The 18,412-nt window shown below is 43.1% G+C and overlaps 1 protein-coding gene across 2 annotated transcripts in view; it reads left to right on the top strand.

The window, feature by feature from the left end:
* Positions 1-9,786: 9,786 nt before the first annotated feature.
* Positions 9,787-18,412, top strand: part of CLTCL1 (clathrin heavy chain like 1) — a 34,672-nt gene continuing 26,046 nt past the window's right edge. For both annotated transcript variants that reach the window (XM_066562525.1, XM_066562524.1), the window contains exons 1-2: positions 9,787-9,915; positions 18,166-18,373. In XM_066562525.1, coding sequence (XP_066418622.1) covers positions 9,874-9,915; positions 18,166-18,373 — 250 coding nt within the window. In that variant the 5' untranslated portion in view covers positions 9,787-9,873. The remainder of the gene's footprint in view (positions 9,916-18,165; positions 18,374-18,412) is intronic.

The raw sequence follows: 18,412 nt of genomic DNA, 5'->3' as shown, positions 1-18,412 counted from the left end.
GCCACAGTATTTGGTATTATCAGGAATATCAATAACTGGATGTATGCATGAACATGGGACAGGTGAAACAGGAGTAAGGCAAAAAAAGATACAAACCTTTTTGAAAACTTTCTTGTGGTATTTGTGTGGTCCCAAATTTGGTGATGGTAGAAAACCTGTGAATGTCTTGACCTTCAGGTAGGTTCTTACTCGGATGTGAAGGGAGGAACTTGGCTTCTGAATTTTTTTGCAGTAGAGTTTAATTGTACCAGTACTATTTCAGTACCATACCAGTTCTATTTTCAGAAGTCCATTTAAGTTGTGGTCCTGCTCATCCATCTGATCTTTCGTCACTGACTTTGGAAAGTTATTTTCCTTAAGCCATATCCCTCAGCAATTTTCCATGCCATCCAAGCAATACATTCATTACTGAAACTTGTGTGATTTAATAATTTCCTGGCACAATAATTCCAAAACATGTGGGAGGAAAAATGGAGAAAGATTTTTCCATCTCCAGGTATTTATTTTACTGCATGAATCCTCTCTCTTGACCCTTTTGAATGGCTTTCTTTGAGCTGGATTTCAGGTGCTTGTTGAGCACTTGTCTGAGAAAGACTTTCATCCTTGCAGCCAAAGCTGGAGGGAGGGAAGCTCATTCAGAGGAATCCCATGTACCCAACTGCTGTAGCATTTCCAGCTTTGGATTCCTGGAGCTGTTTTCTTTTCCAATCCCCATAAGCTAAACAAACACCTTTTTTTTTCAATCACCTGCTTTACTAATCAGTGTTTGAAATGCAATATTGAGGCCTTACTCTCCACTCAAGCCAGCTGTGCTGGGTTTACAGTGGCAGCCTGCCAGGAGCCCGAGGGCTTCACCTGTGCCCAAGTGAGGCAGGGTGAAGAGCACAACCACAGCAGCTCTTCTGTGGGACACAGCCCCCCCTTGCTGGTTTCCACGTGTTACTGGACACCATCAGCTACTGGCAATGACAGAGCAGTGGGGTCTGGCTGCATTAAACAGCAAGACACTGGAGCCTTAAATTAAGAATGTACTGATTTAGGAAATAGGTGTGTATTTATGTTGAGCACCACAGTAAAACCATTAAGGTTCCTTGTATCTTTGCAGTTGGGCACATGCAGATGTACTACTGAGTCAGCCTGGCTGTGCTAATGACCCAGGAGATCTCCAGGGAATGTCTCTGCTTCCCCACGTGTCTCAAGTGTCAGGGTTATGGAGCTGATTCCTGTGAGAACAATTTTCGTTTGTTATTTGAGAGAATCATTAATTCCAACATGCTCTTCCCTGGAGTAGTGATAAATAAAGGCATTAGATAACATTTCAAGATACATTTGTTAAGCCTCTACCACCTTTTTTTGTACCTGCCTGAAAGTATAAAATGAGAAATCAAGAGAAGAGAATTTCTGCTGAGTCTCAGATGCTCTGTTGCCCAATTGCTCAGTCAGCTGTAGGCCATGTAGTACAACATAATGCAGTTTTATTTTAACTCTCATCAACTGCTCTGCTGTTTTAGTACCTCTGTAGTACGGAATGACTGGAAGATTGCCAAGTAAGGGGAAGTCTGTGTGTGAACAGCCGGGAGGGATAATACATAAATCTGCTGGAAAGAGGCAATTAAAGGCAGCATTGAGATAGAATGAAAAATAGACAATATTGAGCCTCATCAGAAATAGCAACATAAACAGCAGCTACTGTACTGTGAAGTGACCTTTGCTGTAAATAACTGCATTTTACAGAAACCAGATGGATTATGAAGTCTGTGAGCAGACTTACAGAAAGCAGTTTGGTCTTCAGGAACACATCCACATTGATGTTTGGCATGTCCTCCTGGCCCAAAGGGACAAGAGGTGGCTTCTTCCTGCTGTTGTATCTACAGAGTCCAGAGGGGAGCTGCAAAGCTGGTTTACATTCAAGCCAAGCAGAGCTGAAAATAATTCTGCATGTCATATGTAACTATGAATGGAGATGACAGAGGAAGTGATATCTGAGATCAGCAGTGTCATAGATGCTGCCTTGTTGTTTTGTAACCCAGCAGCTGAGGAGGTAACACACTTGTGAAAAGGTCTAACACACAGGTCTCTGGTTAGGCAGGACCTCAGAAAGCTCTGCCTAACCAGACCTTGCCCAGAGCTGACCATGACCTTGGCATCATCAGCACATCCAACCACATCATTTTTTGACATGAGTGGGTGGACTGGGAAAGGACAGACCATTCCAAAATGTTTATGTCACAAATGAAAGTGGATTCAGGCTGTGTTTTAATCCTATGGCCTAGATTTGACTACCCTTGTTCTAGAATTGATCAAAAAGCTCAAGACTTCCCTGTATTCTACTATGTATTCTGCTATTTTGCTGCCTTTATGAAGGAGTAAGACCAGTCACAGCCCAGACATAGCAAATCAAGCTCCTGTTTGCAGACACAGACTTGGCAATATGCATTCTTGCATCAGGCAACATATCATGTGCTATCTCAGTCACATTCTGAGCTAGGAGAGAAATATGCACATATTTAAAGATCTTTGGGGCCTGTGAAAGTGCTTATTTCTTAACACTAAACATGTTTCTTTCAATTCTTTAGTTTGCCTCTTCCAGCATGACCAAAGAAACAGAAGAAGAGCTGCTTGTTATTAACACGTTTCAGTCCTCGTTATATGGGTAGAAACATACAAAGATTACCCACTTTTGATGTGCTGTAGCTCCAGCCTTACTCCATCTAGAATTTAAGCACTGGACTCTGGTTGAGTTGGAGCAAATGACTTGTGGAGAGCTAAGATGAAAGAGGGAAAATTCTGGCACTGGGGGTAGAAATCATCCCTTTGCTTCCTGGATGCAGTATGGCTTGGTATAGAAAGCAGGAGGCAACTAAAAGCTACTCCATAAGAATCTTCATATATTCTTTTTGAAATTAGTACTTAATTAGATCACATTTTTTTCCATTATAAGGACCAAAAATCTGCAAAGAAACATGACAACAAAATGCTAAATAAATGATTTAGCTAGCACTTTGTATGCTTCCCCTTTCATTTTTTGTGTTAGCTTAAGAAACACTACATATCTGGAACAGCACAGTTTGCCAAAAATATGATGTAATTTTTTATGTTTCAGGGCATCCCTTGGGCCTTTAGAAAAGTAGAAAGTACCAAATACTCTTCAAATTCAGGAAGATCTTTCTAAAAAGATTAATTATATTCTAAAAAGACAGCATTGTAAATTCCCTCTGGTGCTTGTTAACGCCTCTGCACAGGTTTTCTCCCTTTTTTCAACATCCCTCACAAAGTAGCATCAGTTACACTGAAAGATCTGGCAGAAAGGGGCATGTCTGCCTTCATCTTGTGTCATCTAAATTCATTCTAGTGACAGGGTTGCAAAGTGCTGATGTATTCTTCTGCCTTTTAGGCACTGAGCACTAGTAGGATTTTTTTTTAGGTAGACATTTCATTATGAGGACTTCCAGTTTGTAAGCCTGTGCTTGCCTACATTTTATTCCAGCTCAGCCATCTTGTTTGTTGTCCATAATCTAAAATGTAGTAAATGTGTGATTTTCCAACCTCTCTGGGAAATATCTTTGTGTTATGCTTGTATCTTGAATATTCTAGTTAAGACTGAAGTTCCAGAAAAGCCAGTCTGCTACATTCAGGTCGTACATGTCATTAAGAAACAAGAAATGCAGAGAATGTCCATTAAAACCTGTACCATAAAGAACTCCAGACAGAGAAAGCCAGGAGTGAATAAAAAAATGAGAGTGACTTTTATCTTCAGCATCCTGAAGTTCTATAAGCTGATAGAAGAAAAAAAAATACCCAGGGCCTTTGTGTTACATAAAACAGCATTGCATGGTCTAACAAAAACCTGTTTTTGAAGGGGAGAACACAGTTCAGAAAATAATGGTGGTTTTGGGAGAGGATTTTTGAACCTATATTTAAAGCTAATGCAAAGGTACAGATTCATATAAAAACAGGAATTTGGGCATAAGAAAAGGGAACAAAAATATTTTATGAACAATAAAACTAACTCAAGAAGGTACTGTCCTTGGTCAAAGATTTTTTTTTTCATGATTTGCACTGACTGCTTCATAAATTTGCCAATAAAAGCTGAATTCCCACTTCAGCCATTCCTTCTAAATAAAAGTCTCTCCATTCTGGCTGCCTGTTTTCATGAAACTTGCTGGAATCCAGTACCTTTTGAGCTCATTCCTCTGTATCACATATGATTGAATTTGGCCAATGATCTCAAAACTGCCTGTGTTGGGGAAAAGGACACAGGTAAACATAGCAAAAGCACACTCATAAAGACTTCTTCCTTCTGAAGATGGGGGAAATTCTCAGATGATGAATTTAGAGAGTACTTCTTTCCAGGAGTAGGAGAATGGGAAATATACTGTAAATACCCTTTAGAAAATAAAAGGTCTGTTTACCATCCCTATGGTTTACCAGTAACTGCTTTTCTTGGCTTCATTCTCTTTCCTGGATAATATAATAATGTTAAGAAAATGAGCACTGAGGTTTTCCCTCTCAAGGGTCTATTTCAAAGGAAATAGCTAAAAGGCCCTAACAGCCAATATATTAAGCATTTCTCAAATCACCCTATTAATCTGCAATTGGACAATATTGGCCAGGCTGTAGGACACTCGTGATAACCAGAAGACCCCTCCAGGGCCTTTCCAGCCCTTTCTCATCCCCTGTTTATGCACACTGACTAGTTCAGCTCCTAAATGTTAATTAAGAATCAGATACTTTAGGCTAAAATTTTACTTGGTCTATATACAAACATAGCTTGGATTCTGTTGTTCCAAACCTAGTGAAATTAGCAAGAGATGCATGCTGGATTTATATGGGCTACCTCATCTCTTGCCATTGCTCATACTTCCAAAGAACACATTCACTCTCTACCTGCTTGATGAATGAGCTGCCAGAGAAAACACTCTGGAGGAATTCAGCTTCTAAAAAGGTTGATGTAGAATGCAGCCCTGATGCATTTGTCAGGATTTTGAAGACAGATGTTGACTCTCCTGCCCTTTATCCAGCTTTGCATCACTGACCACTACATCCCTGTTTTTACAAGGCTGGGCTGGAGGAGTTGCAATTTCAGCTAAGAAACTGCCATGCAAGGAATTCAGCACCTGTGCTGCAAAGCCTGAAGAACAGCAGTGCAGGGAGGAGCAAACAACTCTACAAATGCACAGAGAGCATCGATGCTGGTGTTCTGCTCATGAACAGAAACAGCTCCTTGAAATGGAAATGCTCCTGGAAGGCAAGAGAAACATATTGTTTGCACATTGCAGGTAAATTGTGTATCACTATGGCATTCTCTGTGGGGAACCTGAAGGCCTCCAGTCTGCAGTGCTTTAGACACTCCTGTTCATTCTGACATTAAATGCTATCAGATTCTGCTGATGGAGATGACAATCTCCAGCAGAGCTTTCATGTGCAGAGAATACAGGATGGAGTCTCACATACTGAAGGAAATTCATAAAGTGATATGTCAAGAGTAAAATCCACCATAACAGGACTGTCTTGAAATGCTAAGTGTGTATAACACCATTCTCTTGTCAAAGAATAAATTAGACATTAAATAATTACATATTAAACAATTCCACAACAATCTTTACATTTCAAATAACTACTTCAAAAACATCACAATTTTTACCAGCTTGCTCTCAGGAGCTTGCACAATGACTTCCAAAAACCACAGAAGAAACTCATCCAGAGCCTCAGAGTGCTTTGTATGACCCAGAGTTATGCATTCAGTAAGAACAGATGGAAAAGGATAATTGAATTCCAGGCCAAAAGAGCATGATTTGAATGGAGCTTTGCAGTGAAATGAAGGACTGTGGGATATGTACAAGGAGTCAGTTCTGGAAGGGAGACAGTGATAGAAGACAGTTCTTGACTCAGCAGCAAGAAGTTTGCTGGAAGGAGAGACAACAGAGAGAGGGAAGGAAAGGGGCAGGCTCTGCCGTCTCCAGGAGACAGCTGGAAAGGAGTCCAAGGAGCGAGGGTGTGGTTTGAAAAACAAGGAGTACAATTTCAAACTGGATTCTCAAGCAAACAGGGCAGTCAGATAGGGCATTGAGATGCATGAAATGCAAATTTTCTCCACAAGAGACCAAATCAGAACTTTATGAGTTGTTGTGACACGCTATCATTGCTGCACCAAAACATCTTTGTGCTGACCCAGCATTCCCAAGGTTTGCATTTATCTGATAGGCAAAACGCTGATGCTCTGACAGTGCCAGGCAGCACTCATCAGCTGAGAACAGATGTGGATCAACATCCTGTGTTCGGTGCTGTGCCACACACAGCAGCTCTCCAGCAGTTTGCAGTGATCGTGCACAAGGATGTGCAAGTCCAACCCACAGATTCCTTGTTTCCTGGAGCTGCAATTTGAGGAACACTCCAAGTGTTTGGGTGTTCCCACTCATGCAGGTCTCCTGTAGTGGATCCTTTCTCATGCAGGCCAGAAGATGTGCCAGTGACTTTTTTACCTTCTTGAATCAAAAGAGGAAAGTGGCCAAACATTTGGAAATTGAACACTTGTGTAGTTAAGCAGTGATTTGAACGGATGTTGTTGAGCAAGAACCTGAGAGAAACATTTAAGAGAAATGCACATTGCTTTTTTCAGTGAGACTTCCTTGGCTGATTCTGTGGGAAGAAGACTGGGAACGTACATACAACATTTTTCCATGTAAATAACAGCCCCTCCAAGACAAGAATGTAGCTCTTCTCAAACACTGGAAAAAGAGCATCAGGCTGCCATCCATAGGATGAGCCAGAAACCCAAATATTTGGATGAGAGCAACTTCTGAAAAAAATAGAGAAACATTTACCAGGAGCTTTTCCATTTGCATTGTTAAAGGATTGCTAGGGATTACACCCTTCTCAGCTGCTGGCTGCTGTGGCTCTGCCTTGGATGAAGGAGCAGGGGAGTAGCAGTCAGCTAATCACAGGGGCACCAACACAGCAAACCATTAGAGACCTTTTACATTCCCTTTTAACAGACTATAGACTGTAGGAAAAATACCTTAAATAAGGCCAGTAGTGCCTTTTTATTGAGAGACCCCAAACTAAATATAGAAAACAAGGTTAAAAGGCTCAGTTAAAACATCCGTGCACACAGCTGACAGTACAGAGGTCAGTTTCTTTAGCTGTGGAAGCTCAGCAGGCTGCAGAATAGAGAAAATATGGCAAAATACTTTTCCTGGTTTTTTGATTTGTGCCAAAATGTCCAACACGTTCAGCTCACTCTTCAGAGCCAATCACACTTGCAAAGAATCCAACCTTTGGGATCAGCAAAGCCAGGTCTTATAAAGGACAGATATTTAAACACAGCAGTGCAAAGAAAGTACAAATGAGAAAGACATCAGCAGACAGAAGTGTGGCAAAGCACTTTTACATAAAGTGAGATTTTTTTTTACTACAGAATTTATGGGATGCTGTAATTAGGATTTGGCCAGCTGGGAGTGGGCATGAAAGATTATATTATTAAAATTGGAGTGAAGAAATATAACAGACCTTTAATTTTAATTATACTTTAAAAGAGCCTTGGTTTCCTTAGCCAGTGATCTTTCCAGTTCATGGCAGCAGCCTAGTGCCAGACTACTAAGATTGCACACAGTACACAGTGACTTCTGTGCTTTTGTAATTCTTAATAATAAAAATATTTCAGAGACAAATATGCTACCTCTTTGTCATAATTTTCTTTAAAATATTAATGATATAAAAATATATCTCTTATAACTATGTACACTACTTAAGAATCACTACTTAATTTGTACAATAAGTGATGAAAATATGTGGTTTGTTTTTTGGGGGTTTTTTTGGTTTTTTTAAGCAATAGATATAAATTAGCAAAAATAGGAGCTCTAGATGTAATTAATTAGCATCCATAAAGTGAATGTGAGGGAGAGAAGTTGACAGACACACTCACCGTACCAAAATGGGCTGGTGACGAATATGTCCTGATGTCCCACTGGTAGTCTGTCTCTGCAGCACTGCTCACTTGCCCTCATTTAGAACTCATAACCACCAAAATTAAACTGCAACGTACAAACCTACAGAGCAGATGCTACTCAAACCCCTTTAGACCACACAAAGGTTGTCTCCACTTTACCTCCAGTTTTTCTTCATTCTTTTGAGAGACCAGACTGTGGTGCATAACCCAGATCCTGAGTCCTCTGGGGAGAGCTACAGATCCCAGATTTCTGCAGGGATGGGGCTTTAGCAGCCTCTCATTCCTACCTTCCTGTTCAGTGTTTCCTCAGTCCACTGTAGACCATTCTTCACCAAGGGATCCCCATGGCTGCAGCCTGTGACTCTGTGTGCCAGTAGGAACCCAGGTGTCTCAGCAAGCCATGCCTATTATCCCTTTGGAAACTTAACCCAGTTTTATGAATTCCCATGTATTAAAATGAATGAGGTTAAGTGAAAATAATGAGGTTTAAATTGTAATGTATATGAAATTGTTTTAATCTGCCTCTGGTTTTGAGTCTTCAGGGGTCCTTTGTTCAGCTTAATATTAGAGATTCTCCTATAATCTTGTGTTTCCCAGAGCTGAGCTCTCTGGGAAAATGTGAACAATACAATGCTCTGGATAAAAGTGCTGGAGCCAGTACCACTGCAGCTGTTTCCACCTCAAAGGATTACTGTAATTTAGGAGAAGTATAATAGCACTAACATTAACTTCACCTTCCTCATCTAATGCTAATGGGCTGACTAGGAGGGAGAGTAAAAAAAAAAAAAAAAAAAACTGCTGATGAATCTCTTACATGTTGGACCCTTCACTTCTCGGTTATTGAAGAGCTTCCAACTCACAACGTCAACTCTTGGGGAAGGAGCCCTATTTCTATTTAGAAATTGAACAGGGCAGAACAGTTGGGTGGTTTTCATGGCTGATAACTGGTCATAAACGCCTTGAACCTACCTTTGGGCATGACTGCAAGGAGCAAAGCCCGCATGGTACTAGGATAAGTCGGTGGGTGGTGGGCCAAGAGCAACCATCTGACCCAGCCAGAACCCAGTGCCTTTGGGGGTTCTGGGGCTGTCAAGGAGGAGAAGTGTCGCACTTCGGCACAGGCAGCCACTACGACAGATGCCAGGCAGGCGGCTCCCGGCTTCCAGTGCCCACCTGGCAGATCCCGGCTGTTCCCCGTCTTAGTCCTCACCTCTGGGGCGCTGAGGGGAGCATTGCCCCGGCACCGCCGCGCGGCTGTGGGGAAGACAAGGGAGAAGCCTCGAGGGCTGGTATGAGGGGGAGCCCCGCAGGGACCCCGGGGGGCCGGTGTGAGGGTGGGTCAGGAGGAGCGCCGGGGGACCGGGTGGGTCAGGGGGCAGCCCCGGGGGATTGGGGTGAGGAGGGGTCAGGAGGAGCCCCGGCCCGGGGTGAGGGTCGGCCAGGGGCAGCGCCGGAGGGAGCCGGGGAGGGGGCCGCGTCACGTGAGCGTGTGTGGCAGCAGCGGAGGGATACCTGCACTCTGACAACCCCTCCCGCCCCTCTCCGCTGGCCGTAGCCGCGGCGGGGACCACCCGCTCCTCACAGCCCCATCCCCAGCCCGCGCCCTCAGCGGGAGTGAGAGATAGCGGGGCAGAGTCAGGCGGGAGGGTGAGGGCGGGAGAGAGGCGGCGGCGATGGGCGGAGGAAGAAGCGCGGCAGGGAGGGACTATTTGAGGAGACCCTGGCAGGCTGAGGTGCGGAGTGATCCCGGCGAGTGAGCGGCCCCGCACTGAGGCCGAGGAGAGCGGCGGGCGCGCCGGGCGCCATCCCTGCGAGGGCTCCGCGCCTGCGCCGCTTCCGCCGCCGTGAGGGGAGCACCGGCGGCCGCCCCGTTTCACCGCCCGCTCCTGCCCCGCACCCCTACACCGGGGAGCTCGCCCCCAGCCATGGCCCAGATACTGCCCATTCGCTTCCAGGAGCACTTCCAGGTGAGCGCAGGGGGGCAGCAGAAAAGGCACGGGGTTGGGGTCCCCCTCTTCTGCCTCACCCCGTTTTTAGGAGAGGGGGGGAGGGCTGCGGCCTAGGCGGGCCGGGGGAGCGCTGAGGGCGGGGAGAGGGGGCCAGCCTGCGGGGGGATCTTCTCTGTCCCCTCCTTCCTTCCCTGCGGAGCGCGGCCGCCGTCCCGCTGCGCGCCGCGGGAAGGAGTGCGGGGCCGAGCCCGCCCCCGGTGCGGACTCTGAGCTGCCGCTTTTGCTCATCCATCCATCCGTCCGTCCGTCTATCCTTCGATCCCCGGAGCTGCGTCCCCGCGGCGTGCGGAGCGGCCGCGATTTGTGCAGAGTCACTCGTCGCCTGAGGGACCTCCCGCTCCGGGGAGGGGGCGGCGCCGCGCCGGAGCCGCGCTGCTCGCCCCGGGCACCGCGGGCGCTCCCCCGCCTCAGCTTGGGTGGACGCCGCAGTCTTGCAGGCGGGTTGTGGTTTTTCCCTTTCACCTAAACGACCATCAGCCTCTGGATCGCGAAGGTTCCTGGGAACCTCTTTTTCTGCAGCTGTGAGGAAATTGGTGAGATGAGGTGCAAGAAACCATTTGGACTTGGAAGCTGCACAGCTGCTGTCCCTCTTTCCAAACATAACAATATTAAAAAAATCCTCCCTCGGAATGACATGGTTCTGTTCTTAATATCCTGTGAAAACCATAACGCCAGCACTGGAAAAGATCCCTAGCCAATGGATGCAGCACAGACAAACCGGTTTATGTGTTTCCTTGTGACCTGGTGGTGAGGGAGGGTTGTAAATGGAGTGAGAGAACAGCAGTCTCTGAACGTGCAGTTTGAGGCAGGAATTAAAGGAATTTGCTAAATGAATGAGAGAACAGGAAGTGGACTTGGCAAGTCATCCTTCTGTCGCTGCACCGCCCCTTTCTGTCAAATCAGGCATCCATTTCAAAATACGAACTAGGTATCATCCCCCAGTGTGGACTGCATGCCACTCTGGGCATTTCAGGTTGGGAAATGGTTATGGCCACTTCCAGCTCCCTTTGGTATGTATTTTTTTGCTTAACTGGAAGAACTGTCCTGGTGACCCTAGAAGGAGCTCTAGCCAGAAAAAAACAGTAGAGTGAATTCCAGAAATATCAAATGTCTCCGTCCAAGGGAGGAGACAAACCTGTGTCCTCTGAGTTTTCATGGGTTGGGAGCATTTAACATGGTGAAGAATTCTCCCACCCCCTCCCTGCCAGTGTCCACTCTAGCAGTGATTATAGTAACCTCAAATAGGTTCGTAAGAGCTGCGGAACAGCTGGCTGGGTAAGAAACTTGGGATCAAAGTGATTTTGTTGTCAGACTCTTTTTAGAGAGCATATAGTTCTTACCATTTAAAACTGGCAAGCATAACCAATCCTGCTGATTGTGTTTGATCTATACAATAGCAATGTGAGGACATCCCACTTAATATGCAGGAGGTGTCCTGTGCTGCTTTGCATGTAAAATGACTGTTTCTGTGATTACCAGTGTTGTGTGTCTTGCAGCACTGCCAATATCAGCATTGTGCTACCTCAGGTTTGGGTGAGGGGCTGGCCCACCTGCTTTTCAAGGGTTTTGTACTGAAGTCATACTCTATTTTTTGCTCTTAAGCAATTTGATCTTATTGAAAAGGCTAAACCTGTGCTTGAGTTACTTTTTCTCAGCAGGAAAGCTGCATGGAGGAGCAGGGAGAACCCTGGGGTGTCCGTTGCTAGCATGTAGGAGCAAACTTCTTCAGCATTCACTCTTTCCTGTGTATTCCTTTGCCTCTCCCCCAGGCTGAGTGCAGAAGCCCTAAAGCAATACTCTGCTAAAGTCAGACTGAAATCAGTAGTAGCTGGGAATAGGCATGCAGTAGCCTCCTCATGCTGCTTCTGCAGTTGTCCCTACATGGTGGGATAAATAGGGAGGGAAAATGGAAGGAATGTAGGAACTCCTAGTGTTTGCTCTGGCTGGATATCTGCAGTACGGTTATATCAGCTCTAACTCACTGGATGTTGTAAACTAGAATCAAAAGTCATGAATTAATGTTACGTGGTGCTTGTTGTCTGGTAGAATTTGTGAAGACATTAGGCCTTCTCTTGATAATACTACACTGCCATACATATTTAGCCTTATCAGATTGATCTCTCTCCCCCCCTCACATTCCTTTCAAGTAATTGTCTTGACTATGGTTAAATTATCATATTTAAAATTAATATGGTAAATCTACTGTGCTGCTTTATGATAAAGCCAAAAAAGTTAAAATTCCATGTAATTGTTGTGTGTTCCAGTGATCCTGAGCTGTAAAATCGTTCTGTGCCTTAATTCAATCTGTGTACTGTTTCTACCTGTAGCCTTTTTAATTAATCCAGCTGTAAGTGATTAGAATATCAGTTAGTGCTATAATTAATTCCAAGTTCAGCCTGTTGCTGATGAAACATTATTTCCCTTAAGTTCGGTGTCTTCCCGAGGTAGTTGTCTGTACTTTACTAAAAGAAGAACTGAACCGTGCAGAAAGGGCTCTCCAGAGAAGCTAAACATAAGTTGCAGTGCTAAATACTGAATGCTTCTCTCCCACTCTCTCTTGCTGGAAGTGGATAAATGGTAGTGTGAAGTGAAACAGTGATCTTGGTCCATGTAGAATTGGAGGAGTGCTAGGGATCAAGCAGAATGAGCTGCACAAAGAATGTAAACATTTTGTCTTACATTGATCATCCTTCTAATTGTAGTAGTTCCAAGCCTGTGCAGGAGGAGTGACTGCCAGTCACAGGGCATGTTAAATTTGAAGTTGTTACACCTTGTGTGTTCAAGTCGTGTGTGAGCTGAAGGACAGAGAATGGTTGCAGTGAAAAAAAGATAGCAGGTCTTGATGTGGTAGAAGGAATTCAGTCTGTTTGTTTAGCTCCATTTAATGCAATTGAACAGTTATTTTTAGATAAGAACTCTGTCACTATGAGTCTTCACAAATTCATTAAGAACTTTCATCTTGCTCATTTTTTCCCCAGAGAATATTGGAGTTTTAAGTTCCATAGCAAGGGAGGGGAATAAGACAAGGACTTAGTTTTTATCTGTCTGGTGACTGCCCAGCTGCAGCAGTGCAAACTATGCCAAGTCCTGCTGCGCTGAGTTACTCGTGCATACTACTTAAGCTAATGTGATTTAATCAGGTTCTTAACTCCAGCATTTCTGTTGGAGCAGTGAATTATGAATTATTTACCAGATTGAACTCTTCCAAGGGAATTGCAGTTTACAATGGAAGTGCAGTAAAAGACCAAATGTACTGGTAGATAGAGTGGAATCCAGTGTACAAAGTGTTCCTGATCTAAAATTAAACTTTTCCTTCACTTAGTCATTGCTTTTGTCTCCTTGTGCCTCTGAGCTTTTTTCTCACTAGCAAAAATCTTTGCTTGTCTACGGGGAAAACTGTTGCTTAAGCAAGATTTTGGGTTCCAAGATTGGAACCTTCGATGCACAGACACATCGTTCTGCTGCCTGTTCAGTAACTGATCCAGCCTCTTGAGCACAGCCAGCTACTGTGAGAAAACTTGGGTGCGTGACATGATCTCAGTATGCAAGTGCTGCACATCTTGGTGCAGCACTGACAAGCTAAAATATCCTGGTTTAAGCATAAAGGATGTAGATTGATTTCCATCATTTTCAAGACAAAACCACTTTGTTTGGATAGTCTGACTTGTCTTATTAAGAATTACTATCTGTTGTGCAATAGGCATGACTGAGCTGGATGGTTTTCATAAGTTTGCTTTGGTTGGACGTGTGCACTTAAGAAGCACTCAGGAATATTTGCAAGCTGTAAGTGACTTTTTAGATTTGTTTTCAAAAGGTAGGGCTAAATATTATGACTTGATTCAGCTATTCAGTGATGAAGAGCCTCAGTTTGCTCATTGGATTCAGAAGTGCCCCTCACATGGTAGTGATAACTCATTTGATAGATGATCCAATCCTCATCACAAACATACAGAAATAGATTTTTGTGTAGGGAGTAAATGTCACTTTAGATGAAAGCCTGATTGCAACTGCAGCTCCGACCAGTGGTCTTGCATGTTTTAGGTCTTACGTACTTCCTTGGTGTCCCTCAGCTGTCAAAATGGGAACTATAGCAGGAGATGAGGTGAGGGTGAGCAGTTGAGCAGGAATGTCCAACAATCACATGGATATCCTTACTGGGGATGATTAGAGCTTTATGTAGTTACATGAGTTATGGGAAGCTATTACTGCATTCTTGGTTTGCATTACATTTAAAAAGATGTGTGCTTACAGAGCTTTTAGCAGGCAGTTTTTATTTGGGTGCATACAGCCTCTGTCCAAGCCTTACTCTTTTCTAATGGCCTTAGAAACAATAGTTGATCACCTCTAGCAAGCATTTATGCTAGAATTATGTAGCATGAAGCTGAAATGGGATACTCACACTAAACTCTGAAGAGATACTAAATTCACAGAGTTCTGACTCCTTTTAACTGATGGTAGGTCCCAATTACTGGAGTGTCAGTATTAGACAGTAAGGCTTAATTATTTCTCATTAGAGAAATAGGCTTAGTTTGAAGACTAGAGGTGTCAGTATCTGAGTTGGTCTGTGCTGGCTCAGCCTGGATTGCTGCACTTCACAGTAAGGGAAATGCATTTGAAAGCTCAATATTTAGTAAAGCTCTTGTGTAAAAGACATCTTGACTTAATTTCTTAGCAAATGGTACAATGCTGGTAAAGAACAGAGAAAGACTAAATATCATATTAATAATGGTCTTTCATCCTCAATATCTTTGTGTCTTCATTCATGTTGAGAAACAAATAATACATCTTAGTTTAATCTTTACCATGTCAGTAAGTTCTCAATATCTGTAAAATGCTTGAAGGTCTTATGGTGTCTAATGCACTCTGTAGTAGTACTGGATATCTATGAAGCAAAAGTCCTTGTTTATCTGCTTCATTCAGCCTGATAATGAAAATGGTTCTATGCTCTGTGTGTGGCTAATGGGTGTTAGGGCAGGAGAGGCATTAGGGTGTTACCTGTGGAACAGAATGTCACCCTTTCCCCTACAGCAAGGCTTGCTGTAACCTACATGGGGCTGCTTGGTAGGGCTTAACTGGATTACCCAAAAGTAAGGTGTGGGTGAAATAATGAAATTATGGTAAATGGAATAATGGAAATCATAATAAATACCTCTGGAATGACTGTGTAGTGGTGAATCTTTATTTTCAGAAGAAAACAGCCTTAGTTTGAGAGAGGGTACTGCTTGACTAAGAAGCATAATAAAAAAATGAAAAATCAGTAGTAGTTGAGAGGCCTGTTATTCACTTCTTTATGAAAATAAACTGAAAAATCACTAATTAATATATATATATATACACCTCAGTAATGATCTGTAGCATCTTCACCTGAGGCCTTTTAATCTGCATGGCTAAGTGCTTGCTACTTTCTGTAATAAAGTTATGCTGATTTTATTCATGAGGAAGGGGGGAAGGTGCTTTAGAACAATATTTTTCAGATCATCTTGGAAGATTTGTCCCATCCAGGGTAAAAGTGATGCTGGCTGATAGACGTTATTTGATGGTAGAGGGATTCTGCTCATATTCTTCTGTATAGTCAGTAAGAAATATGCCTCTTACAGTGCCTCACATATCTCAGGAGGATACAGGCCATTCCCCTAACAGTAGGAACAGTCTTCAGTGTTTTCAGACTGTTAAACTGTGAAGTGTTGGCGTCATTGACTGAGGCTTGCAGTATTCACATGACCGTCCTTTAGGGAGTACTGGCATTTAGCCTTTAAAAGATGTGATGGGTTTCCCTAATAATGATGGCAGTGATACTCAAGCAGAATTTAGCATTACGTTTCTGAAGCCTTTGCTTGATTTTATCATGTGTTAAAGCAGGAAATTTTAATACCAGAGTGTGATGCAAAATCATACTTGTCTTAGTAAAGATACCCAAAATGTTTTCTTAAACAGGGACCAGACTTTGAAGTGAATAATGGTGGGTTTAAAGCTGAACTTCAAGGAAATGCCTCAAGGTTCTCACTTTGCAAAATGAGTGTCCAGGGGCTGTTTCTTGAAGAGTAGGTCAGACTGAAGCACACTAATTGAGAGGAGACCTTGAAAAAGCTGTGTTTCTGCTTCTATACTCTGGAAATATATCTGAATTTGGATTAATTAAATCAAGTTAGGAACTTAGCTGTGCTGCAGTTGAATTTCTTGACTACTCTTGTGACTCTTAATGAGTCTCTTATAATGGACTGTACTCTGTTGGCAGATGAACTCGGAACATACTCAACATCAAAGTACATAAGTGTCGAATACGTGAACATGTAATTTGTGGCAATATGTGGACATTGTCTGGTGTAGAGCAAGCAAGCAAGAACAGTGGAATTAAGAGCCTGTCATTTATTCTTCTGTTGTTCAAGATCACAGAAGTTGGTGGGACTACAACTTGCCTGTTTATTGGGTGCTAAAACATTGTGTGTTAAATATGAAAGGTACACAAGTTGTCTTGGTATGAAAACTTCTTTCCTTCCTGACACAGAAGCATGTATTAGCCACCTACCTGTTAGATTTGTTTTCAAAACTCTGGGTGTAAGTGTTATCTGATGACCTTGTGCCTAAACCTTGATTTTCTTTTGGAATGAATTGGCACCTGCTGAAGTTTACTGTTGTGTATTAAGTATTTACCCCTGAAGTGAGATGTTAGCTGAATGGCTCTCAGTTCTGCTGAGAAACACTAATGGCAATGAGTAAATGTCTTTTTATGCATTCATACATTTAGCTGATACTACATTACTGAAAGTTGAGTCTGTTGAGATTAGCAATTACTGAACTGAATAGCTCTTCATTAGTCAGCTCAACAGGAAACAAACAATTCCTGAGGCATTCTTGGGCACAGTCCCGACACATCACACTGAGAGGTATCTCTGTTACATCCCCAGTTTACGATTTAGTGAGTAGCATTACAGAACCTGTAACAAGCCATGGTCAGCTGGCTGAAACACACTAAGACAGTGTTTGTGATGCCATCATGGGACTTCTTGCCCAAGGGATTGAGTCTATTGTGTGAGGCTCCTGGTGCTATGTATCAAAGGAGTGTAATGACTCAGTGATGCTGGTGGTAGACTCTATTCTGTCTCCTTGAGGGCAGTAATTTTTCACTTGCAGTGCCCTGAAAAGCAGTATAGGTTAATCCTTTGAGAAGCTTCAGTGAAGCTGATGCAGTTCCTGTGCTTGAAAAGCATTGCTTTGGGGCATAAAGCAGGTGCTCAGGCTTGTTACAGTTATATAAGATGCAGCTTACAGACGTACCAAACCAGGCTGTGCTGCATAGATAAATCTGATTTACTGTGGACCAATGGAACAGTGATATTTGTTCACTACCACCTCCTCCTGTTGACTGAAATTGAGAGTGAATGGAAATAAAGTTAACACAAAAGGATGAAAATTATATATATACATAGGTGTCTTGTAGGGGAGTCTGTTTGGCAGCTCAGAATGACTCCAGGTTACATTTAGAGTAACTACTTTGTTTTTACTGTTGTGTGGTTGAGCACAAGTTATGTTTTTAGAGCTGGACGTACAGCTGGAAGGGGCCTGCATCACAACCCTTGCCTTTGTTGCTGAGCCTAAGGCACGACATCTTGGGCAAGGAGAGATGAAATGATTGTTTATTTTAACACATCTTTCTTACCTTTCGCTGGTAAGAATTAGGTATTCTGTGAAGTAAGATGAGCAAGTCCACTTGTAGGCCAATTGAGATCTGCTGTGTAGACTTCCTTCTACACTGTTGCTAGGAGGGGGTTGCATAAGGGTAATTGATTCTTTCTGTACTACCCTCTGATGCTGAACATCATCATTCTGAATGACATTCAACACCTAAGTTTTGAACATCAAATTTACCAGCCTTGCTAAAACTGGAATAGTGATCTTACTGCTGGTGTAGTCTTTAGTACATTACTAGAACCAGGTTAAGTAATAAACACATAAGTTAAAACTCCTTTTAGTTTGCATCAATAATACAACTTCAGAATGTTTTTAGGACCTGAATACTGACAGTTGTGTAGTTCTTTGCATGTGGAACAAAGAGGCTCAGAAGATAAATCAGAGTTCAATAGTGTACACTCTAGTCAGAGAAACTTGTCAGTCTTGCATTTCCTTCTGGAGGAGATTTAGGACATAGAGGCTTGAGTTAGACCTTCAACATGGGAAGGATAATAAAGTACTGTTTTCTTGTCTTTCTAGCTCCAAAATTTGGGCATTAATCCAGCAAACATTGGATTCAGCACCCTAACAATGGAGTCTGACAAGTTCATCTGCATAAGGGAGAAAGTAGGAGAGCAGGCACAAGTAGTGATAATTGACATGAGTGATCCAACAACACCCATCAGACGTCCAATTTCTGCAGAAAGTGCCATCATGAATCCAGCCTCTAAAGTAATAGCGCTCAAAGGTGAGTCACCCTTTATGACTGCAGTATGAAAACTACTGT

This window comes from Molothrus aeneus, chromosome 18, assembly GCF_037042795.1.
Source record: "Molothrus aeneus isolate 106 chromosome 18, BPBGC_Maene_1.0, whole genome shotgun sequence".
Classification (NCBI taxonomy): Eukaryota; Metazoa; Chordata; class Aves; order Passeriformes; family Icteridae; genus Molothrus; species Molothrus aeneus.
The sequence above is the reverse complement of the archived record's forward strand: the minus strand, read 5'-3'. Positions and strand labels throughout refer to the sequence as shown.